Here is a 23,277-nt window from a genome sequence, read left to right on the forward strand (position 1 = left end):
ATGCCAGGGGTCCAAGTGCAGACAACGAGGAAAAGGGGAGGTGTCAGTGGGAGGGGGACAGGGTGATGCTGTGAGAAGAGAGGAGAGGGGAAGGGCATTAGGGTCTAGAGGGGGAAGGGGGAAGGTGCTGGGAGAAGGCTTGAAAGGAGGGGTGGACATGAGAAAGGGGGATGGAGCAAGGCATGTGTGAGGGCACAGGGGCATGAGAGGAATGGGGCAGAGGGTGGTGAGAGGATGGGTATCAGGGAAAAAGAGAGCAAAGGGGGCAGGGGCAGTGAGGGAAGGGGGAGGCACCAGGAGGGTGCAGGTGCCAGGGGATTCTGGGGTGAAGCAGAAGGGCAGACACCTGCAGGGGAGGGACCAGCACCAGAGGAGAGAGGCAGGACAGGTGTGTAGAGGGAGGTGTTAGAAGAGGGGATGAGGAGGGGTAGCTCACCTGATCAGAGTGGGGCTACTGGAGGAGTGGGCACAGGAGGGAGTGAAGGGCTGGTGGAGGGGGCAGGTTGCAGGAGGGCTGAGGGCAGTGAGAAGAGCAGGAGTCAGGACAGCAGAGGAGGGTGAGGAATTGGGGGGCAGCAGGCACCAGGGGAGATGATGGAGCAAGGAGAGGAAACATGGCAGCAGAGAGAAAAGGTAAAGGGTTATAAAATATTTATTAATAGCTTGGCATGCTGCCCATGGCCAGTTTGTTTGCACCCAGCAGTGCAGTTTGGGTTTATGTGGGGATCAATACGTGGCCGGCGAGTGGGAGCCAAAACAAAAAAGTAGTCAGTGTAATGATCTTCTGTTGAGATGCCGTTTAGTAGTTAAATTCTTGGACTGTCATTGCTCATGAAAAGTGCTGTCACATGGGTAGAAGTCGGGTAAATGTTGCATTTTATTAACATCAGCAGAGCTGACTTAAATGGGGCCTGTGTGCTGTGTAGTCTTGCCTTAATCTTTGTATTCATGCCTGTCCGTGTGAGAGAAGCTATTTGTATAGATTTGCCTGCATATGCAACCACGCTTAAGTTGAGGCCCTCGGCATGTTCTGTAAGTATCAGTGTGGCCCCTGGGGCTTCCAAAGTTGAGTTGCCCTAGCTCATCCCTGACAGGCGTCTGTCTAACATGGTCTTAAATATCTCCAGGGATGGAGATTCCGTAATCTCCCTGGGCAATTTTCCAGTGTTTCACCACCCTGACAGGAAGTTTTTCCTAATGTCCAACCTAAACCTCCCTTGCTGCAATTTAAGCCCATTGCTTCTCATCCTAACCTCAGAGGCCAAGCAGAACAATTTTTCCTCCTCCTCATGATACTCTTTTAGGGTATGTCTACACTAGTCCCCTAGTTCGAACTAGGGAGGCTAATGTAGGCATTCGAAGCTGCAAATGAAGCCCAAGATTTTAATATCCCGGGCTTTAATTTGCATCTTTCCGTCCGGGCGCCATTTTTGAATCCCCCTAGTCCGAACTACCTGCCAGCGGCTACACGCGGCAGTCAAACGTTAACTCCAACTAAGTCCTTAGTTCGAGTTAACTGTTACACCTCGTTCCACGAGGCTAATGGACTTAGTTGGAGTTAACGTTTGACTGCCGCGTGTAGCCGCGGGCAGTTAGTTCGGACTAGGGGAATTTAAAAATGGCGCCCGGACGGGAAGATGCAAATAAAGCCCGAGATATTTAAATCCCGGGCTTCATTTGCAACTTCGAATGCCTACATTAGCCACTCTAGTTCGTACTAGGGGGCTAGTGTAGACATAACCTTAGATACTTGAAAGCTGATCTCATGTCCCTTTTGGGTCTTCTCTTTCCAAGGTAAACAAGGCCAATTTCTTCAGCCTTGCCTCATAGCTCATGTTCACTAGACCTTTCATCATTTGTGTTGATCTTCTCTGGACTTTCTTCAGTTTCTCCACGTTTCCTGAAATGTGGCGCCCAGAACTGGACATGATACTCCAGCTGGGGCCTAATGTAGATGGCTCATTCCCCGCCTAGGGGATGTGAGACTGAGTGGGTTAATTTCCAATCCTCCTGTTTATTCTTTTCCTAAGTCAGGAGGGCACAGTAGTTCTGATGGGGGCTCTGCAGGAAGGCAGCCCGCACTGCCCCCTGCCTGAAACCTTGTGCAGGTGTTAAACAGCTGTCCAGCCCACCCTAGAGGTGACTGCATTTCAGCATGCCTAAAGCAACAGTGCACCAGCAATGGACAGGAGAATGGCTCCCGGGCATGGGTTGCTCATGACTGCTTCAGTCCCGTTGATGGGCCTCAGCCTCTTTCCTTCCACTCCCCCGCTTTGTAATGGGGCTGTAGACTCTAGGGCTGTCTCTACACTGGCCACTTATTCCGGAAAATCAGCTGCTTTTCTGGAATAACTTGCCAGCTGTCTACACTGGCCCCTTGAATTTCCGGAAAAGCACTGACAATCTACTGTAAAATCATCAGTGCTTTTCCGGAAAAACTATGCTGCTCCCGTTCGGGCAAAAGCCCTTTTCCGGAAAACTGTTCCGGAAAAGGGCCAGTGTAGACAGCACAGATTTCTTTTCCGCAAAAAAGCCCCAATCGCAAAAATGACGATGGGGGTTTTTTGCAGAAAAGCGTGTCTAGATTGGCACGGACGCTTTTCCGGGAAAAATGCTTTTCTGGAAAAGCATCCTGCCAATGTAGACGCGCTTTTTCCGGAAATACTTATAACGGAAAACTGTTGCGTTTTAAGCATTTCTGGAAAAGGATGCCAGTGTAGATGTAGCCTTGGGGAGAGGGCTGGAGGCAGGCAGAGGTGTCTCCCTGCAGCAGATGTAGACACGTCTCTGTATTAATCATTCTCTCATTGAAGTTTTTAGCTTTGTAGCGAGTCCTTTTACATGGAAACTTTGTATGATGTCTCGGTAGAATAGTCCCTAGGACAAGTGAGGCAGAGACTGGCCCTGTGGGGTGAATGAGGTGGGAATGGAGAAGGCGGAAGATGAGTACTTCTGGGCAGTTGCAAGGGTTGGAGAGGGGATGGAAGCCAGATCCAGGATCAATGAGCCCTGGGCAGTGGGCCCACTGAAAGGAGACTGGACCTGTGGATGCCTTGGGGGTCTGCAGCAAGGGCCTGCTTTGGGAAGCCCCCTCTAGAGGTGAATGTGGCATCATTGAGACACCACCCAGAAGCTGGCGCCACAGACACTAACTGCAGGTGCATGGGACGGCTCTCACGGATCTTGCACGTGCATAAGATGATAGATCTGCAGGAGGGGGGGCAGTGGCGTAGCGAGGGGGCCAGAGGGGCAGTTGTCCCTGGGCACCATGCTAGGGAGGCTCCAATGTAATCCCATTCTGCTCCCCCATTATCCCTTCAGCTCACATGCTCCTACTCCGCCTGGCACCGGCAGCTGGAGCCTCCTCCCTTCCTCTCTGCTCCAAGCCCGACCCTCCTCCATCTCCACCGGCGGGTTAGTGCATGCGGGAGCCCGGGGGTGGAAGATGCGGTACAAGTTCCCCTCAGCTGTGCACCAGGTTCGGGCGGTGCCACATGGCGGCGGGGGGAGGCGCAAATGTTGCCTTTGCCCCCGGGCGCATAACACCCTCGCTACGCCTCTGGCCAAAGCGCAAGTTTTCTCTCTCCTCCTCCAAACGCCTTGAAACCGCTCTCCTGTCCCCTCTGTCTGCTCTTTTCCCACCTGCACAAGCCCAGTTCCTTCTGCCTCCCCCCTAGCTCATGTGCGCTCGACCTTCCACCCTTCTGCTTGCTCTTCCCTGCACCTTCTCCAATTCGTGCACTGAAACGTGGCCCCGGAGCCGCTTTCAACTGTCCGAGTTTTGCAGAGAGAGCCCAGGAAGAAGCTGGCCCGCGGGTCCCTGGTTCTCTCAAGAGGAGTCAGGAGCGAGGGTGTTTCCCAAGGCCGTGCAGTGACTCAGCAGGGAGCAGCATTTTCTGGCTCCCGGCCCGGGCTCCCTGCCCCGGCCCCGCAGTTCTCAGGCCGGCAGGCACTTGGCAGGGCCCGAAGCGGGCTGGGTGCGGGCCAGGACAGGGCCCCTCACGCCGGCGGGGGCTGGGCAAGGGGCTTTCCTCGCCCAGCAGCCCCTGGCACTGCCCGGCCGCTGGGCTCCGAGCAGTGTCCCTGCTGGCAGGGCGGGCGCACGGGCCATGTGCGCGGCAGAGACACGGGGGGGGGCGCCCGGCCGGGGGCGGGGCCGGGATCGCGCCGGGGGCGGGGCCGGGGGCGGGGCCTGGCGGCTCCCGGGCGGCTCCCGGGCGGCGCGCTCAGAGCGGCGGGGCGATGGCGCTGCCGGCCGAGGGGGACGCGCTGTTCCCGGCGCCGCCGAGCCTGGCGCGGGGGGCCCACGTGCCCAGCCTGGCCGCCTACCGGGAGCGCTACCGCCGCTCGCTGGAGGAGCCGCAGGGTGAGCGGGGCGGGCGGGTCCCGGCCCCCAGCGAGCCCCCGCCCGGCCGAGCCGGTGCCCGGTGCCGAGCGCAGCCCGCGGGAGCGACCGGCCCCGGGGCGCGGCAGCCGCAGCCCCGCCCGCACCGTGATCTTCCTCCAGCCGTGCCCGCGCCGCGCTTCCGGGCCGGGCCTGGTCCCGCCCCGTGCCTGGCCGGGGGGTCTGCGCCCCGCCCCCGGGCCCTTCCCCTGCGCTGCCAGCCCGGCTCCGGGTCTGCCCGGCCCGCGCGGCTCCTGCTGCCCGAGGACCGCCCTGTGCCGCCCGCTCAGCTCGCTGCTTGCGCGCGTCTGGCCCCGCCTGCCCGGCCAGCGGAGTTTGCCCGACGCCCCCAGCCCGGTTGGGGTCCCGGGGGGCCCCGCTCCAGCGCAGGCGGGGCCGCAGGAGGTGGCACCCAGAGGGTCACCCCCGGCGGCGGCTGGTCGAGCCGGTGCGCCCCGGTAGGAAGGAGCCGGGGGGAGGGGGCCGCTCCTAGCTGGGGGCCGGGGTTCCGCTCCGCGCTGATGGGCTGAGCGGCAGGCAGGGGAAGGGGCCGGCTGGGGTCACGGCCTCCATTCACTTGTCTGGGGCAGTCCCAGTCCCGGCTCCCAAAGGGGGGCTTTTAGGGGAGAGTGCCCCCCCCCCCCGAGACTTGTGCCAGGACGCTGCTGTTCCTGCCCCGCACTGTCGGGGGGGTGGACGAGCTGTGTGCTTTCCTCTCGCTCCCTGACGGCTGGAAGGGAGGAGCAAGCAGCGCCCTGGTACGAATGGGTATGGGGGCTTCAGCCCCCCCCAGCAACCCCAACCAGCTCTGAGCCCCCCACTCCTGCGCCTCCCCCAGCCCTCTGCCCCAAGCCCCTCCTCACACCCCATAACCCTCACCCTCCCCACATCTCCACCCCTTGCCCTGAGCCCCCCACACCCTGCCCCACCCCACAGTATCTCAACCCCCTTCCGCCTGTCCTGAGGGGCCCCCGGAGGACTTGAACCCACCACCCTGCCCTCCCCTAGGCCATGCCAGAACTGGCCCCACCCCTTACCTTCAGGGCGTGCCTTGTCCCACTTTGCACCGGGACAGCCTGTGTATTGGCAAGCCCTCTGCTCCCAGTGGGTGGCTATGACTGTACCCCTAAGAGATGTAAGTTACTTCCAGCCTGCTGATGGTGCAGGCCCAGGAATCGTTTTCTGCGCGCTAGGTGGAGTGGTGCAGACACGAACGCCTGTGTGAGGCTGGCAAACGGGCAGTCAGCTGGCCCGCGTGCAGGGGCAGAGTTCTCCCGGGCTCTGGGCTGGTAACAGCTTGGATCGGGTGTAGCGAGGGGAGGGGTGCCGAGGTGGGGGGATGATTATGGCGGGCACTGAGCATGGGGCGAATTGTCTAGCAGCGTTCTGTGTGGCTGGCAGCGGAGGCGGAGGAAGTAGCTGGAGTCCCTCTGCTGGCCCTGGCTCCTGTGCGCTCGAGGCTGCAGCTCGCAGGCCTCACGCCCGTCCTGTCCCTTGCCTGCCCCTCGCGTGCAGTGCTTCCTGGTCACGTCTCTGCTTGCCCGGTGCCAGGTGCAGAGCTGAGTCGATCAGAACCGGGTGGGTTGTGGCAGCATTGCTCCTGTGGAAGTGGCAATGCCCTCCTGCCTGGCAGGCAGGGGCATCGGTTGGGCACCGTCCATTTTCCTTAGACACAGGACGTGGCCGTGTCCCCAGGAATTACTTCAGCATGACTTTGAAGGTCAAAGTGGAATAGTGGAAAAATCTGCTCCCTGAGAAAGGGTGGGGCGTTGTTAGAAAGCGAGGGCGTGGTCACAACCTGCGTGGTGTGAGGACACCGCTGGAAAGGGATCCCTTGAACGGGGGGAAATTGCCAGGTTGAAATGCAACATGTTTGCTCCCGGTTTTGGAGGAAGGTAAAATGCTTCCATGCTGTGTCCTGTAATCTGCGTGGAACCGGTTCTGTGTGAGCGAGGAGTCCTCCTTCCGCTCCACTCTGCGCTGGTCAGGCCTCCGTTGGAGTGTTGTGGCCAGTTCTGGGCACCACATTTCAAGAAAGATGTGGAGAAATTGGAGAAGGTGCAGAGAAGAGCAACAAGAATGAAGAAAGGTCGAGAGAATACGAGCTAGGAGGGAGGACTGAAGGAATTGGGCTTGTTTGGTTTGGAAAGGAGAAGACTGAGGGGGGACAACAGAGCGGCTTTCAAGTACCTAAAAGGGTGTCACAGGGAGGAGGGAGGAAAAATGGTTCCCCTTGGCCTCTGAGGACAGGACAAGAAGCAAGGGGCTTAAACTGCAGCAAGGGAGGTTTCGGTTGGACATTAGGAAAAACTTCCCAACTGTCCGGGTGGTGAAACACTGGGATAAGTTGCCCAGGGAGGTTGTGGAATCTCCATCGCTGGAGAGATTTCAGAGCAGGTTGGACAGATGCCGTCAGGCATGGTCTAGATCAAGGTCTCAAACTCCTGGCCTGGAAAGCCACGTGCTTGGGGATGGGGGTGCCAGGGTTAGAGGGCGGGGCATTGGCGGGAAGGGGGAGGTGGACAGGGCCCCCAGCTTGCCATGAATCCCAGGACAGGTTGTGCAGTGGCTCCAGCTAGATTTGGCCCACGGGATGAGAGTTTGAGACCACTGGTCTACACGATACTTGGCCCTGTCAGGAGGACGGGATGGGACTCGACGAGCTCCCAAGGGCCCTTCCCGCTTGGATTCTGTTATTCGAGGAGGACTAGATGTGGGTGGCAAAAGCTGCTTTTAAAAGAAGCCTGAGCGCATGCACATTTTCGCTGCCTGACGTGTGGCAGGTCTGCAGCCTCCGCTGAATCTGACCCTGTTCCTGAATTTTCTCTCCAGATGTGAAACGTGTCTTGAGCCGTGTTTTGTCACTTAAGGTCCGATTGTTGTTTTTGCAGAGTTTTGGGGTGACATTGCCAAGGAGTTTTACTGGAGGACCCAACCCTCGGGATCCTTTCTGAAATACAACTTCGATGTGACAAAAGGGCCCATCTTTATCGAATGGATGAAAGGGGCTACCACCAACATCTGCTACAACCTGCTGGACAGAAACGTCAACGAAAAGAAACTTGGGGACAAAATTGCTTTTTACTGGTAACGATCTGCTTTTAGTATCGTGTCGTGTCATGTCTGTGTCGTGCTGGGGCAGTGCTGCTCGGCCTCTGGCCGTGCATCTCGGGGGCTGCGGGCCGGGGCCGAGGGGGCTGCCCGAGTGACAGGAATTAAGTTGGAGATCCCATATTGTGTTAATTCAGGCTGGGTGAGGAAACCTGCAGCTAGGAGTTTCTTGCGGGGGAGAGGATACGGCTCAGTTGCTCGTCACCGGGGACTGTGTGCAGCTGGCTGCTGTTGAAGTTTGCAATGGAAGACACTGTCGCAATGTGGCCAGGCTGGAGACCAGAGCCGAGTTGGTGGCATGCCATGGTGAACCCCCTCGCAGCAGCAGAACTGTTGCTTTCTCAGGACACGGAGCAGCCGTTTTCTCTCTGGTCTCCTGCCTCACTCAGTCCCTTGGCAGTAGGACCCGCTTTGTCGGTAGCAGGAGTAGAGGCTGTAGCCACCTGTTCCAGTTTCTTCCCCTTGCAGCTCGTTCCTGGGCATCTCCTGCTCCAGGAACAATTGACAGTCTTTTTATTGTCTGTCCCTGCCGCTCGGGACGCCTCTTCCTGCTCCTGCCTCACAAGCCATAGAAACCCCCCCGTGCCGGATCGTTCGGTAAAACCCCCAGGTGCGTAGCAGTTAGTGCTCAGCGCTGAGGCTCGCTAGGTCCCAGGGCGGTCACTGCCCGGTATTTTGAGGTGTTAAACGTAACAACCCATCGGGAGGCAAAACTCGAGTTCCCGGACACTGCCTCGGCCTCTAAGTCCAAAGGGGAAGTGTGGCCTTGCAGGGCTCATGGTGTCTATTCCGCTCTGGGGGTGCGCGCCCGTAACGCGACTCCTCTCGCACCACAGCAGCGCCCGTGTGGGTAAGTAGCGGGTTTGAAACGCTGGTCTGCCCGTGGCAGCGAGCCAGCCTGCCCCTCGTGCAGCTGCAGGGACAGCCCTGGGGAGCCAGGCAGCTGGGAGGGGGCCGGGGAGCGAGGCCGTGGGCTGAGCAGTGAGGCGTGGCAGGGGAGTGGTGGCCTGTTGGAGGCAGGGGAGAGGTGGCAGAGCTCTGAGGCTCCTGCACCTGCTGGCTCTGATCACGCTCAGGCGGTTTGGTTCCTTGTGTTCTTGGGCACAAAACATGAATCATCCTTAAAAGGGGGAAGTGACGATCACAAACTGGCAGTTTTACTTCAGCTCTGTTTAAAAAAGCCTGCGGCCGTTGCAATGAATGGCCTTGCAAGTCTGAGCCGTGGGGGGACGTGAACGGCTGCGTTACGAAGGAGCAAATATCGGGGGGAATTGGAGAGAGAAAGCATCTGGCAGGATCTTTGCTGCTTCAGCGGCTAGCCAGGGTGCCTGGGCATTTATTCTGACAGGTGGGAGGGGGCTCCACTCCCAGGGCGCGCCCCTCTGCGAGCCCAGCCTGCGGGCGGCTGTTTCCTGCGTTGCCTCCGTGCTCTGGGCTTGGGATGCTGCCGCCCTCAGACGCGGGGCGTCCCGGGCTCTGGAGGAGGAGAGCAGAGGGGCCCGGTGCCCGTAAGGAAGGGTCTGTGCACATGGAGCGCCCAGGCACCGCTGGCTCTGCCCAGCCCCCACACTCGCGGTGAAGAGCGGAGCTGTGTCCTCGCCTGCCAGTCCCCCCGGCATGTCCATCCCAGCACTGGCCCCGTTCACGTGGGGACTTGCTCCCGAGCCCTGCCGGCTGCCTGCCTTTGGGAAGGAGCTTGCGGTTTGCGTTGCTGCAGCGGGACCTTTCTCGGCCGTACTCGGCATCACGTCGCATTGCAAGGAGCCGGGCCTGGAATTCGTCAGGTGCTGCACCAGGCCTGATTGCAGCGGCAGCTTTTCCTCTGCGTCTCGCTCCCTCCTCCTGCCCGGCGGGGTGCGTGCAGCGTGCGGAGGGGGAGGTGACGGGAGGGGAGGGGGGGTGCAGCGAGGAGCTCAGGGAATGCAGACGTTACAACTAACTTGCTTCGGCTCCCTGCTCCCTCTGTGCCCTCGCCCTCGGCGCCCCAGGCGAGGACTCTGGCCGTGGCCAAGCCAAGTGTGTCCAACTTGTTTGGGAACTGGAGCCCTTTCCGGGAACCCTGCTGCAGCTCTGCCCTGCTCGGCACGTGGCTCTCCCGTGGGAGGTGTTGGCTCGTTCACCTGAGCTCCGTGTGCCGTGGCTGGCTGGCACGGGCGGGCGAGAACGCTGTAGGGCAGACTGTTCGTGGAAGACTCGTTTAAAAGTCGGGTGACCGTTCGAAAGGAGAAAATCCCAAGCACACTTAAGCTACCACTTGAGCCAGACTGCCCCGGTGGCACCAGCAGATGGGGGGACTTTCTCTCTCGCTCCCGGGGCGTTTTTCCCTGGCAAGACAAAACCAGACGTAAATCTGTCGTCTTCTGCCGGCGTGGATTTCTGCCAGGCTTTAAGTGATTAAACTCGGTGGCTGACTGGCTGAACTCTCCTCTAAGTGACTATTTGTCCTCATTACGGGTTTAACCTCGGGGAGGGCAGATCCACGTCTCCCAGATGAAATGATGCAGGGCCACAAGCAACGTGATTCGGCGCGCGTGCCGCCGCAGCGACTGCAGTGGGCGTGGTGGGTTCGCCTGCGGAAGGAGCAGTGCGTTTCAGCGCACTGGGCTTGTGTGGGGCAGGAAAAGGGCGTGTCCCCGTCGCCCCCCCAGGGCTCCAGCAGGAGTTGTGCTTCGCTTCTGAGCCCGTCCCTTCGCGTGGGGCGGCCCAGAGACTCGTCCAGCTGCCAGGGCCCTTCTGGCGGGGGCGTGCCCTGGTGCCAGCGCGCCGACGTGGCTCCGCACGACAATACGGCCCAGAGACTCGTCCAGCTGCCGGGGCCCTTATGGCGGGGGTGTGCCCTGGTGCCAGCGCGCTGACGTGGCTCCGCACGACAATACGGCCCAGAGACTCGTCCAGCTGAGGGGCCCTTCTGGCGGGGGCGTGCCCTGGTGCCAGCGCGCCGACGTGGCTCCGCACGACAATACGGCGCAGGGGCTCGTCCAGCTGCCGGGGCCCTTCTGGTGGGGGCGTGCCCTGGTGCCAGCGCGCCGACGTGGCTCCGCACGACAATACGGCGCAGGGGCTCGTCCAGCTGCCGGGGCCCTTCTGGCGGGGGCGTGCCCTGGTGCCAGCGCGCCGACGTGGCTCCGCACGACAATACGGCCCAGAGACTCGTCCAGCTGAGGGGCCCTTCTGGCGGGGGCGTGTCCTGGTGCCAGCGCGCCGACGTGGCTCCGCACGACAATACGGCTCAGGGACTCGTCCAGCTGAGGGGCCCTTCTGGCGGGGGCGTGCCCTGGTGCCAGCGCGCTGACGTGGCTCTGCACGACAATACGGCCCAGAGACTCGTCCAGCTGAGGGGCCCTTCTGGCGGGGGCGTGCCCTGGTGCCAGCGCGCCGACGTGGCTCCGCACGACAGTACGGCGCAGGGGCTCGCGAGTGCTGCTCCAGAAGCCCCGTTGTGCCAAACTCAAAGCTGCTCTCGTGCCCATCGTCCGCGGCAGGGCAGGGCAAACCAGGGCGGGGGCAGGGAGGGGCTGCAGCTGGGGCGGGGGTGAAAGCATCCAGCACGAGGCTTGGACATCTAAACCAACGCTTCCGTCCGGGGCAAGTCCTCTGTGTGCGTCTCAGGCCCCGAGTCCGGAGCAGAAAGCGCAGGCGCTGAGGGGCCGGGCTTGAGAACTGGGCATGCCCCCGTCCCCGCCACAATTCCCTGGCCACCCCACTCCTGCCACTGTGCTCGCTGTGGACCTGCGGCGTCCTCAGGCCTGGGGGCCGGATGCCTGGGTCTGGCCCCGGAGGCTCAGCACTGGGGAGCCCGTGCTGGTGCTCCAGCCCCCCACCCGCATGGCTGGAGCGCGCACAATCTACGGAGGGGCACGTGGGGAGGGTCTCGCTTGTGTACGGCCCCCGACTGACTTGTCTGTGGGTCCGTGGCCCTAAGGCGATCCGCCCCCCGGTGTACGGCAGGATTTGCTGAGTATAACCTACTGCCAGGGTTGGTCAAAGAGCAGAACGTAAATTGGCAAGGGCTGCACGCCTGTGATCTCGCCAGCGCTGCGCTGCCCTGCGTCCGGAGCGGGTCTGGCTGTCTCCGTGTTGGTCGGATCCGATTAGCGGGGTGTTAGGGCCCCCCCCGTTAGCGTGGTCGTGCCGCGTTTAGCACCCGGGCAGCGTTGTCGCCGTGCTCATCAGTTGGCGCACGTGCTTGTGTACAGTTGTGCGATGCTCCTGGCTGCCTGCTCCGCCCGCTTCTGTTTCCCTTGACTTGGTCAGGCTCCCTCTTGCTGCGCACGCCAGGCCGCTGCCTCCCAGAGACGGTTGCGCCGCGTCCCGCGTGGTCCTCGCCCGCTGGCTCTCCCTTCGTCCTGCCCTTCGCGTTCCCGGTGTCATGCTGGCTGCTGCATTTCTGTTCCGACCCTCCAGCCTCCCTGCTCAGGGACCCTGCAGGTCCTGGGAGCTGTACCCAAGGTGCTGGAGCCAGAGGACTGACCCTGCTAGCCACAGAGGTGGGGGGACCTCACCCATCGGGCAGATGCATCTGTGAGATGGCAGCTCCTGGTCCCTGCCTGCCCAGAGAGGGGCGTGTGCCAGGACCCTCCCCGGGGCCGCTGGGGGGGGGTGCAGAGACACGACTCCTCTTCTGCTACCTTGCTAGTGTGCGGTAAACATCACGTCTCCTCTTTCTGTCCTTCCAAACACCTGGCCCCTGCTTTCCCCCTGCCGCCCGGGCAGGGGCCGATTCTTTGCTCTCGCCTCCCCCGGCCTCCTGGCAGCTGCGAAGGGGGCGGAAGGGAGCGCTCTTGCTTTTTGGGCTTCGACTTGAGTTCTCTTCCCCCAGGAGAGTTCCCACGCGCCCGGCTGTTCGGAATGTGCCTGTGCGTGAATGAAACTGACCAACTGCCTGTGGCCCGGGACCCGAGAAGCCCGGCGTGACCCTGACGGGACAGGCCGCTTGTTGCTGGTGTGGCTTGCGGCAGCGGGGCCGGAGTGGTCTGTCTGCCCGGCACGCTGCAGCGATCCGGGTTGGGGGGTTGTCGTGGCGTTTGCCTCCATGCCCTGGGCAGGGGGGTTTAAATCCCACCGGTAGCTGGCTCCAGAGCGCAAAGGGGGCGGTCGAAAGACTCTTCCGGTGACTCCGCACGTGTCCTTACTGGGCAGGCCTGGTGCCTGGGTCAGCGTCTCGCGGCCGCATGCTGCCTGGGGCCGGGCCGGTTCTGAAAAAGGGACACGCGCCTCGGAGCCATGGTTCGCGTGGCTCACGGCACTGAGGGGGCCTTAGTCTGCGGGTCCGTGAGCCTGGCTGCACCTGGCCCTGCGCGCCGAGGGACCCAGGCCTTGAGAAGTACAGGCCCTCTGCTCGAGTCCCCTCCCCTTTAGTGCCGCTGCCGGGCAGTGCTCTTCCCAAGGAAAGCTCCTTGGGGCAGCTGGGCAGTCGGGCTCCTCCGTCGCCATGGCCCACCCCGATAACTAGCTCCAGAATGTCTCCCCGGAGAGCGTCTGTCTGCTGGACTCTGCAGTACACGCCGCTGTGGAAGGAGCCGCTGCTCCGGGAGAGCGTTCCCTGAGCTGCACGCAGCCCAGCCCGCCTGAGTCGTGGGGCTAGAGCGGCCTCGCGTTGCTGCAGCAGGTTTGCCCTGGTTCATGGACCGCTTGCTCACCTGTCCGCTGGCTCCTCTCCCTGCTGAGGGCAAGGGGAGCCCAGGGATGGGGTGCGCCTCAGGTGACATGCCAGGGGTAAGGTCATTCCCTGCTCGTTCGTGCTGTGGGGGCACCGCTAGTAAATCTGGGGGCCCTGCTGCCCCCGGAGAGGGTACCTGGATGAGAAGTCCCAGCTAATGCAGATTGGCAGCGAGATCAAAGCGCCAGCCTCTGAGAGATGCGCGGGGCGGTGTCTGGGGCAGGGTATCCCACCGCTGCCTGCAGGTGTTTGCACCCTCCTCTAACACGGTGACGGGCCAGGTCAGGGCACCGCTGAGAGCGTCAGCTCAGGGCGAATTGCTCAAAACTCGGGACTCTTTATAGCCCCCAGTCTGGCGGCCCTTCCCAAACAGGCCACAAACGAGTCTCACAGAGCGCTAAGCTGCCTGTCTGGCCAGCACGAAGCCTCACGAGCAAAACCCCTCAGACACGCCAGCGCTCTCCTTGCCCCAAACAGCCCCGGGCCTAACACACAGGTGAGGGGTTTTAGAACCTCATCTCACCCTCCCTGAACAGGTTCTGTCCGGTCCCAAGAAACCAGCCCCAGGTCCCGATCCATTTACACTCTGGACCTTACCCACAAACCACGCTGAGCCGCTCCTTTAGAATCGAACATCTAAAGGTTTATTGCCACAAGAAAGAGAAGCCTGAGAGTGAGGCTGTTAAAGTATCGTACGTTACGTGCATCGAATCTCCCAGTTCTTGGTGCAGCCTCTAGCGGAGATGTTACAGCTGCTGGCTTAACAGTCCTTGTTGTGCATCCTAGGTCAGGATGAGGCCACAGTTCTTCCCGGCTCGCTGTTCCCTGCAAGGTTGCATCTGGAATCAGGAGCAAAACTGGATCCCCAATGGAGGATGCCACATGGCATATTTATACCCCTCTCTGGCTTCTTCCAAGCTGCAGACAGTCACATGGCCAGTGGCTGGGTGTGTCTTTGGCCTTCAGAGGCCCATTGTTCCCGGGAGCTTTGCTAATTAGCATGTTCATAGGCTGAGCCCACAGACAGAGAAACTCCCAGTATTACCGCAGAGTACATATCCGTAACTCCACGCGCAGACATTATACAGGTGTGTGAAGAGCAGATACAGACTCAGCAAAAGGGAAGCTTTCATTTGACACCTTACATGGCCCCCTTCGTACCCACTTTTGGGGCAAACACCCCCCATGGGCGCAGCAGTGACCTGGCTGCTTCCCTTAAACTCCGGTAACGTGACACTCGGGACACCAGGAGCCGACTGAGCGACCCGAGAGCGCCCAGCCCAGGGACTTCAGTTCTCTCTTCCGTCCCAGAGCGGTTTATCATGACGTGCTGCCCGGAGCTGCTTGCAGCTCCAGCGCCGCAGCTCCAGCGCCGCTGCTCCGGCGCATCTGGCGCGGGGCACTGTCAGAGGCCTGTGCGCTGCAGCCTGGTGCTGATCTATAAAAACCTCTTGCTGGAGCCTGGGGGGAACATTTGACCCCGACTGGCCAGGAGAGAAAAGCACAAAGATCTGGAGTTGGACAGTGCTGGAGAATGGCGGGACCTGGGCTATCGAGCCAGCAAGGGAGCCACTGGGATTCAAGCCCTGTACAGCAGGGGCCGGGGACTGCTCTAGCTGGACCAGGCAGGGCTCACCGCGCCATGCTGCGGGCGGGGGCTGCTCCGCGGGGCTGGGCCACCCATTAACCGGCCGCCAGTCAGCATGCCAGTCAGGCTGACGCTGGTAACCCTTTCCCTCCCTGAGCCAGCTGTAGACGTGGTTTTGTAGTCGTGGTGCACGATATTATCTTGGTTTATTTTTAGGCATTTTTATCTATTTTAAATGTTCCCGGGGGGGCCAGGCAGGTTCTGAGCAGCAGCGCACCGGGGCGGTCAGACGGCTGACGCTTTACCAGCTGCTCCAACGCAGTGTGTCCCCTCAGATCCACAGCGATTCTCCTGAAACGTGCTGTGACTGGCCCTTGGCTCCTCTGTCGCGTGGGGGAGCAGGTGGCAGGCCGGTAATTCCCCCGGATGGGAACGGTGCATATGGACACGCACTGGAGGGCTTTAACACGGAGAGCCGGGTTCCCTCCAGGAGAAGGGAAGGCAGTCTCTCCCCCCGCCGCTGCCTCCCGTGTGAAATCGACACAAGGAGGCCGGGGCTGGTGATGTCTGGGAGCACCCGGTGATGTGCTGGATACTACGGCGGGTGCCCTTCCAGCGGGCTTGGGGACCAGGCTGTACTCGGTCTTACCTAGGGAGTTGGGCTGGCTGGCAAATTGGGGTCCCGGTAGTGCACTGCCAGTCTGCAGATCCCCGCTTTGCACCCGCAGCTGCAGATGCCCATGGACTGTGTGTGTGGATCAGATGCAGGTGCCAGTGTTGTGTCCTCGCAGGGCTCTGTCAGTGTGACACCAACAAGCCCCGTTTGCGAAGGCAGAGGGGTCACGAGGCTGCCTGTGGCTCTGGACGGTCCCAGGGGGGGCGTCCCAATTGCCGACCTGCGTGCTGGTTAACAAGTGCCGCCTGGGCCTGAGCCAGCAGGGGTGGGCTGGGGTCTCTGAGGGGCAGTTACCGGCGAGGCCGGCAGCCGCGCAAGCCGAAGTTGTGGAGGAGGGAGAGAGACGCTTCCCCTGGGGAGCTCCGTGGGGCTGCTGAGCACTTGGCCAGCGTCTGCAGTCACCTGACACGTTCGTCCCTGGCAGTCTGGGGCTTGCCCGGTGAAACACAAGGTGTCACAGGAAGAGTTTCCGTAAGGGGCTTGGACTTGCCTCGGAGACGGTAGGATTAACTGAGGCCGTGCAAAACACTGATCTGCTCTGCTTCCCCAGCGGGCATGCAGGCTGCTGGCTGGGCGGGGTAGTTAGTAACCGTGACCAGGCAGAGTCGACAGGCCAGCGAAACACGGTACCTGCCCTTGCCCAGCTCCCCAAAGCAGGCGAAACGATCCCACCCAGAGACGCTCGTGAGCCAGTCCGTGCTCTGGAGCAGTGTCCGTCTGCAGCCGGGTGACGGGGCCGTCAGGGCTGCACGGTGCAGAGCCGGCTTGGGATTGCAAAGAGCGCGTGTAATCTGCCTAAAAGCTGCTGGCAGCGGCTGGGGCTCTGACGGCTGTGAGTAATGGGAATGGCTCCGAATTTACTGCCTTGCTTGAATTAGCCTCCGTGCCCGAAAGGCAGCACGCTAATGCAGCGCGGGCGCGGGAGGAGGGAGCTGCTGCTTGGAGTCTCTGTGCTGCTAACGGCTGCAGCTTGCATTCAGACACCAGCGAAGTGTCACTCGGCCAGGCCGGGCCCAGGGCCTCTGCAGGCGATAGACACTGTTCCAGGGTGGGGCCAGACCGGAGCATTAAAACAAATTCCTTCCCGAGGTTTATCCCCGGGGTTCTGCCGGGGCCTGAATCGCTGCAGAAGTGACTGTGGAGCGGGGCTGAAGGGTCCACAATCGCCCCGGCTTTGGGCATCTACGGGGCGCCCCAGAGTCGGTTAGAATTGCTCTGCCGCTGTCCTGGGTAACTGGGCTCCTGCCTCCGGTTCCCTAGCTGTAGACCGGGGCTACTGACCCCTCCCGTGGGAGGCCCTTGGAGCGCTCAGGCGCAACGCACCGGCCCTGGGGCACCACAGAGAACACAGATGTGTAGGTGGGGCAGGAGCGTTGGTGGGCAAAGCCCCTTCCTCGGAGGAGAGGGTCTGAGCGGCCGAAGAGCAGCGGGTCCCTATGGGCGCCTGCCAGCCCCCCTGTGTCCAGGGGCCCGATGGGCCGCGTCGCGCTTCCTGGCTCGCCACGAGGAATGCTCTGACCGGGGGCGGGGAGTGTGGGGTCCAAAGCCGAGGCCTTTGCAGAAATCACTCTGCCGCCAGCCCCCTCCCCCGGTAACTACGGGGCCCCTGGGGATCGGTTCTGGCTGGGCCACGGAACCTCCTATGCACACGCATCCTGCGCAGCCACCGCCGTTTGGAAGTGGCCTCTGGGCTCGGGGGACCGCGCCATGGCGGGCGCTGGCTGCCCGGCTGAGCTGCTGCGAGGCTGTGTAGCCAGGGCTGGCTGCGTGGGGAGTCCCTGCAGCTCCGTGGCGTGGCGCGTCAGTCGGTGCGAGGGGACCGCACACCCTGGTCGCTCCGCGTGGCCTGGGGGGTTCTGTCCAAGCCGAATGCCTTGCGCCAGTTCCCGTTTTCGGAGGGGCAGGATTTGAGGCTCCTTCCGCCCCATCTCTCTTCTGGATCAGTGTTTCGTCGTCCCGGTTGCCAGGGCAAATCCCCCCTCCCTTTATGGGTGGTTGGTTTCGTGGTGTCTCTTGGCCACCGAGCGTTCCCAGTCACCCCGGTTTGACTGGCTGGGCCATTTCTGGGCGCCGGCCCCGCTGGCCGCAAGGTTGGTGGGTCTGCGCTGTCGTCGTGCTGGGAGCCAGGTCTCTCCGCTGTCCCTTGTGGGGTGTGCTCCGGCCTCGCGCAGCACTTCCTGGCCAGAGGCTGCCAACTCCCTCTGGGTTACATTTGCCGTCTCAGGCCCGGGGGAGCGTTTCGGCCGGGCCCCAGGGCGCTGGCAGCGCGGCCGATGAGGGGCTTTGCCCTCAGGGCTGTTTTCCTGGCCAGTGCGAGCTGGCGCTGGGTCCGCCGGCGGGCAGGCCGCTCTCCTGAGCGGTCACCCGGAGCAGGTCTCCCGGCGGCATGCGAGCCCGCGGGCCGGCAGAGGGGCAGGTTTCAAGTTAGTGGCAGTCTCGGGCCCTCCTGGCTAACTTGCCATTTTACGTCCCGCGCTCCCCCCGCTCCCCCCAGTAGCCGCCTGCACCAGGGCTTTCGGCAGGGTCTGCTTCCCTCTGGCACGCTGGGTCTGCCCCTCCGTGCACACGGGCTGTGCCCCCCCCCCCGGCCACTCGACCCGGGCCCACACCTCCCTCGCCCTGCCTCTGTGGTAGCCAGGCAGATACCCCTCCCCCACTGTGCCCCCCCCCGTGTAACGGTGTCTCCTCGGACGGGGCCCAGGCGTGCTGAGCCCAAGGGCCTGACTGACGTGCACCCCAGGCTCTGCCCCACACCCAAACGCCTTGTCCTGCCGCCTCCTCCAGGCCCTGCCCCTGCTCTCTCCGTCCCCCCTCCCTCACGTTCACCGGGCTTGGCTGTGGTCTTGGGCTAAGGGATGGGACTAGGAGGGGTCAGGGTCGGGGTGTGGGCTCCAGCTGGTGGCTCCTGGGGGGGGTGCTGTGGGGCTAAGGAGACTCACCCTGGCCCTGCACTACTCCCACAAGCAGCCAGCCAAGTCCCTCCATCCCTGCGGGGACACCTGACAGCAGCCCCCCTTTTCTGCCTCCCCCACCCTGCCCAGCCAGCAGGAGACGGGGGCAGCTCCAAGGCAGGGGGCAGCGGGGTGGGGAGCTGAAGGATCTGCCCGTGCCCCTGCCCAGCGCCCTCCCCCACGTAGGGCGGGGACAGGGGAGCAGGCGGCAGGCCACGGAGCTGGCTCTGGCTGGTCCCCTGTGTCACGTTACTGGATCTCGAGGGGAGCAGCCAGATCACTGATGCACCCATAGGTGGGGCTGCTGGCCCCAAGAATGGTATAGAAGGGGGCATGTGAGGTATTGAATAGAAGCTTATTATCTGCTGATCCTGTGTACGCTATTGATGTGAGTGTAGAATGTCTGTGTGTGTAGGTAGGAATCTGTATCTGTGTGGAAACTGAATATTTCTCTGAGTGTGGTTGAGCATTGGGCGGAGCCTGGCCTATGGACATGCTAAAGTGAGGCCCTGTGGGACAATGGCACTCGATGGGCCAAGGACACACCTAAAGCAGGAGGGCGGAGGCCCAAGAGCTGCAGCAGAGAGAGGCTAACGGCCAGGTGACCGGCTGCGGCCAAGGAGAGGCCAGGAAGGAGGGATAAAGAGGCCATGTGGGGGACTCCATTTTGTTCTCATCCCAGAGTCAGCATTGCAGGGATCGAAGAGCCCGGAAGACCTGTGAACCCATCCTGATCGTAGGATGTGCAACAAAAACTTTTAAACCAGCAGCTGTGACATCTCTGCTAGAGCCTGCATCGAGAACTGGGAGATTCGGTGCATGTAACGTACTATCCTTTAACAACCTTACTCTCATGCTTTTCTTTCTTGTGATAATAAACCTTTAGTTGTTAGATGCTAAAGGATTGGCCCAGTGTGATTTGTGGGTAAGGTCCAGAGGGTAAATTGACCAGGGATCTGTGGCTGGTTTCTTGGAATCAGACAGGACTTGTTCGGGGTAGGTGGGATTGGGTGCTAGGACCCCCCACCTGTGTGAGAGGCCCGGGGCCATCTGGGGCACGGATATTGCTGGGGTGTCAGAGGGGTTTTGCTCGGGAGGCTTCAGGCAGGCGGCTGAAGCACTCTGGGACTGGTTTGTGGCCTGTTTGGAGAGGTCACCAGTCTGGGGGCTGTAAGGAGCCCTGGATTTGAGCAATTCGCCCTGAGCAGACGCCCTCAGCTGTGCCCAGACACGGCCCGGTCCGTCACAGTGGCATAGTCGGCAGGATCCACAGATCTTGGTCAATTGAGCTTTGGGATCAGGACCCCACGCTGTCTAAATTTGATTTTAGCTACTGAGAGTTTGGTTGGTTAAAGAGCAGCTGCAGTGAGTGAGCTACAGTATGAAAGTCTGGACAGAGAAGCTCTGGAACTCTTGTGCTTGGAAGGAGGCATTGCCTTTAATGAGGAAGTTTCTAATCCGGAGCTGGCATTTTTGTTAATGGTCAGAAATGCTGCAGAAGAAATAAGAGAGCAGGATCCAGTGAGGAGAAAGCAACTTAGATGTAAACGAGAAGTGGAGGAGTCTCGTCTGCTATCACAACAGAGAATACAGAGGCGAGACCGAGAACATGCAGAGAGAATGGCAGAGTGGGACAGACAAATCAATCAAGGCCGGGAAAAAGCTGCCAGATTTGAACTTCAACCCAAAAGAATTGAAGCATAAAAGGAACCATGTCCTCCTGAAAGTTCGGTGTGTGACCGTGTGAGCATGTGGGGTAATGTTGTAGCCCAGCCCCGAAGCATGTGTGGGGTTTGTGAGGGGGGTACAGGTAACTCTGGGAAGCTTTCTGGGGCTAGTCAATCTTATTGTAACCGAAAGAAAAGCGTCTCTAAATGTTTGCCTGTGGCGGGTAGCCATGAATCTGCGAGTGAGGCTTCTAAGGGCCTGTCTAGTGCCTCAAAGGCGAGGCTGAAATCAGCACCAGGGAGGAAAAAGCCCAGAAATCAGAGAGAGTTTTCTGGGGTTGGCCAGTTTTACTGTAACCAAGGGGAAAGTGTCTCTACATGTGTGCCTGTGGCAGATAGCTGTGTGTCTGTGCAGGGGGGCAGTGAGCCTGTGAGTGAGGGACCCGAGGGCCTGTCTGATGCCTCAGAGGTGATGCTGGAATCAGAACCAGGGCAGGAAGGGCCCAGAAGTCAGGGAAATGTTTCTCTGGGGCAGTCGGGAGTGGCTGGCCAGAGTGAAGTTTTAGTTGAGGAGTTGGTGGCTGGTGAGGTTTGTGAAATTGAACCTGCACAAGCTGAAAGTGAGTTGTGTGAAGAAGCACAGTGTGTGCAAGCTGGCGATTTGGCTGGTGGAAGTAGCAGTGGGGCAGTAAAGGAAGCTGTCTCAGTGTCTAGCTCTATGCCTGAAATTAGCCAGGGGTATTGGGACAAGAGAGAAACTGTCTCTGGTTGCCTGTCTGTGTGTGGGGAAGGGTTTCTTCCTTTGTCTGAGGAAGGTGCCCCACAGCCTGTGTTGGCTGAGAGCAGGGCTGTTGTCCCAGAGTTGGGTCTGGATACAAAGAAGGCCCAGAAAGGAGGTGTCTCTAAGTTTGTGTCTGCTGGGGAGGAGGATGCTGTGACTTGGGTAGATCCAGGCAGTGTCTTGCCAGAACCCCAGAGACCAGACAGTGGGGACCCTGATGTTGTGCCTGATGCTGCTGTGTTGCTGGAAGAGGGGGAAGTGACTCTGTGGGACCAGGGTGACCCCTTAGCCCAGGCACAAGGAGGGAATCAGGGCATGTTAACTCTGGAGCCTAATGATGTTGAGGAAGTTTACAGCCATCTAGAGAGCTGCAAAGGGAGAAAAGGTGCCTCTGACCTTGTATCTTGTGAGTCTGTCTGTATGCCTGAGAGGGGATTATCTGTGAATCCACCGGAGGGGCCAGGGAGGACTCAAGGAGTAAAGGAATTTCAGGAGGAATTGGTTGTGGCTCAGCAGGGCTATGCTGCTGCAGAGCCAGAGAAGGGTGAACTGCTGCTTAAGGAAGCTCATAGGGAGGAGAGTCCTGGCAGTGCTTGTAGCAAGCAGGTTGCAGTAACTGAGGCAGGTGACAAGGCCTTGCTGGGAGAAGGCATTCAGGAGAAAGCTCTGCCTGTAAAAGGCAGCAGCTTGTTGTGTGAGGCACTTGTTGTAGTGCCTGATGGACACAATTTGTCCATTAGCAGTGACTCCACTGCATCAGTTTTGCATTGGGGGTGTCACGTTACTGGATCTTGAGGGGAGCAGCCAGATCACTGATGCACCCATAGGTGGGGCTGTTGGCCCCAAGAATGGTATAGAAGGGGGCATGTGAGGTATTGAATAGAAGCTCACTGTCTGCTGATCCTGTGTACGCTATTTATGTGAGTGTAGAATGTCTGTGTGTGTGTAGGTAGGAATCTGTATCTGTGTGGAAGCTGAATATTTCTGTGAATGTGGTTGAGCATTGGGCGGAGCCTGGCCTATGGACATGCTAATTAGTGAGGCCCTGTGGGACAATGGCACTCGATGGGCCAAGGACACACCTAAAGCATGAGGGCGGAGGCCCAAGAGCTGCAGCAGAGAGAGGCCAGGAACGAGGGATAAAGAGGCCATGTGGGGGACTCCATTTTGTTCTCATCCCAGAGTCAGCATTGCAGGGATCGAAGAGCCCGGAAGACCTGTGAACCCATCCTGATTCTAGGATGCGCAACAAGAACTTTTAAACCAGCAGCTGCAACATCTCTGCTAGAGCCTGCATCGAGGACTGGGAGATTCGGTGCATGTAACGTACTATCCTTTAACAACCTCACTCTCAGGCTTTTCTTTCTTGTGATAATAAACCTTTAGTTGTTAGATTCTAAAGGATTGGCTCAGCGTGATTTGTGGTAAGGTCCAGAGGGTAAATTGACCAGGGATCTGTGGCTGGTTTCTTGGAACCGGACAGGACTTGTTCGGGGTAGGTGGGAGTAGGTGTGTATAGGCCCGGGGCCATCTGGGGCACGGATATTGCTGGGGTGTCGGAGGGGTTTTGCTTCGTGAGGCTTCAGGCAGGCTGCTGAAGCGCTCGGTGGGACTGGTTTGTGGCCTGTTTGGAGAGGTCACCAGTCTGGGGGCTGTAAGGAGCCCTGGATTTGAGCATTTCGCCCTGAGCGGACGCCCTCAGCTGTGCCCAGACACGGCCCGGTCCGTCACACCCTGCCCTAGGGGGGGTGACGCTCTGACATAGGCGCAGTCCGGCTGCTCCGCGCCGTGGGGCCGCGCCTCCTTGGGAGCGGCCTGTCCCACAGCCCGGCAGCGCTCCCTGTTCCTCGCTCGGCTTCTCCGCCTTCCCCCGCCAGCCTGGACCATGGCCCTGCCATGGGGCCTGTGGGGTTTGGCCTGGGCTCACTGGGGCCCGCCAGGCCTCTCTGGTGCTTGGCTCGTGTGGGGGCAGGTGCTTGGCATCCCTCGGGGCGGTGGGTGCCGGGGGAGCCCTTACTTCCTGTGCCCGCTCCCTCAGACACCCACCTTGCTGGCGAAGGGGTGGCCCTTTGCCATGTGCAGAGCTCTCGGGCGGCCTGTGCCAGAGCCCCCCGCCCCGCCCGGTACGGAGCTCTGCCGGGCTCCCGTGCAGCCTCCTCTGGGCCTTGGCTGAGGGGTGGCTTTTGCCCACCTCTCCCTGGGCTGGCAGCCCTTCCTCTGTGGCCCCTGCTGGCCCCCCGGTCTCCTGGGCTGGTCCCAGGCTGCTTTCCTGGCACCTCAGCGTCTCCTGTTTCCCTCCCTCCTTCGGGGCAGGCTTCCTGGGGCCGGCTGCTGCGTTATCACTGCCGTTACCGCGGCGGCCTTGCTGGACTGGGGTGGCTGCCGCGGCGCGTCCTCCGGCTCCTCCTCCCCTCCCCATGCGTGCCGAGAGCGTGCGAGCCTCCTGCCCCAGACCTGCCT

At 60.7% G+C, this 23,277-nt stretch overlaps 1 protein-coding gene across 2 annotated transcripts in view; it reads left to right on the plus strand.

The window, feature by feature from the left end:
* The first annotated feature begins 4,190 nt into the window (after window positions 1-4,190).
* ACSS2 (acyl-CoA synthetase short chain family member 2) overlaps window positions 4,191-23,277 on the plus strand; it is a 41,513-nt gene continuing 22,426 nt past the window's right edge. Inside the window, exons 1-2 of one of the 2 annotated variants that reach the window (XM_075901485.1) lie at window positions 4,191-4,366; window positions 7,276-7,471. In XM_075901485.1, the coding sequence (XP_075757600.1) occupies window positions 4,243-4,366; window positions 7,276-7,471 (320 nt within the window). In that variant the 5' untranslated portion in view covers window positions 4,191-4,242. Of the gene's footprint in view, window positions 4,367-4,710; window positions 4,843-7,275; window positions 7,472-23,277 lie in introns of those variants that run through there. The other variant, XM_075901486.1, reaches the window with a different exon arrangement.

The sequence above is a fragment of the Pelodiscus sinensis genome, chromosome 18, assembly GCF_049634645.1.
Source record: "Pelodiscus sinensis isolate JC-2024 chromosome 18, ASM4963464v1, whole genome shotgun sequence".
In the NCBI taxonomy this organism is placed as follows: Eukaryota; Metazoa; Chordata; order Testudines; family Trionychidae; genus Pelodiscus; species Pelodiscus sinensis.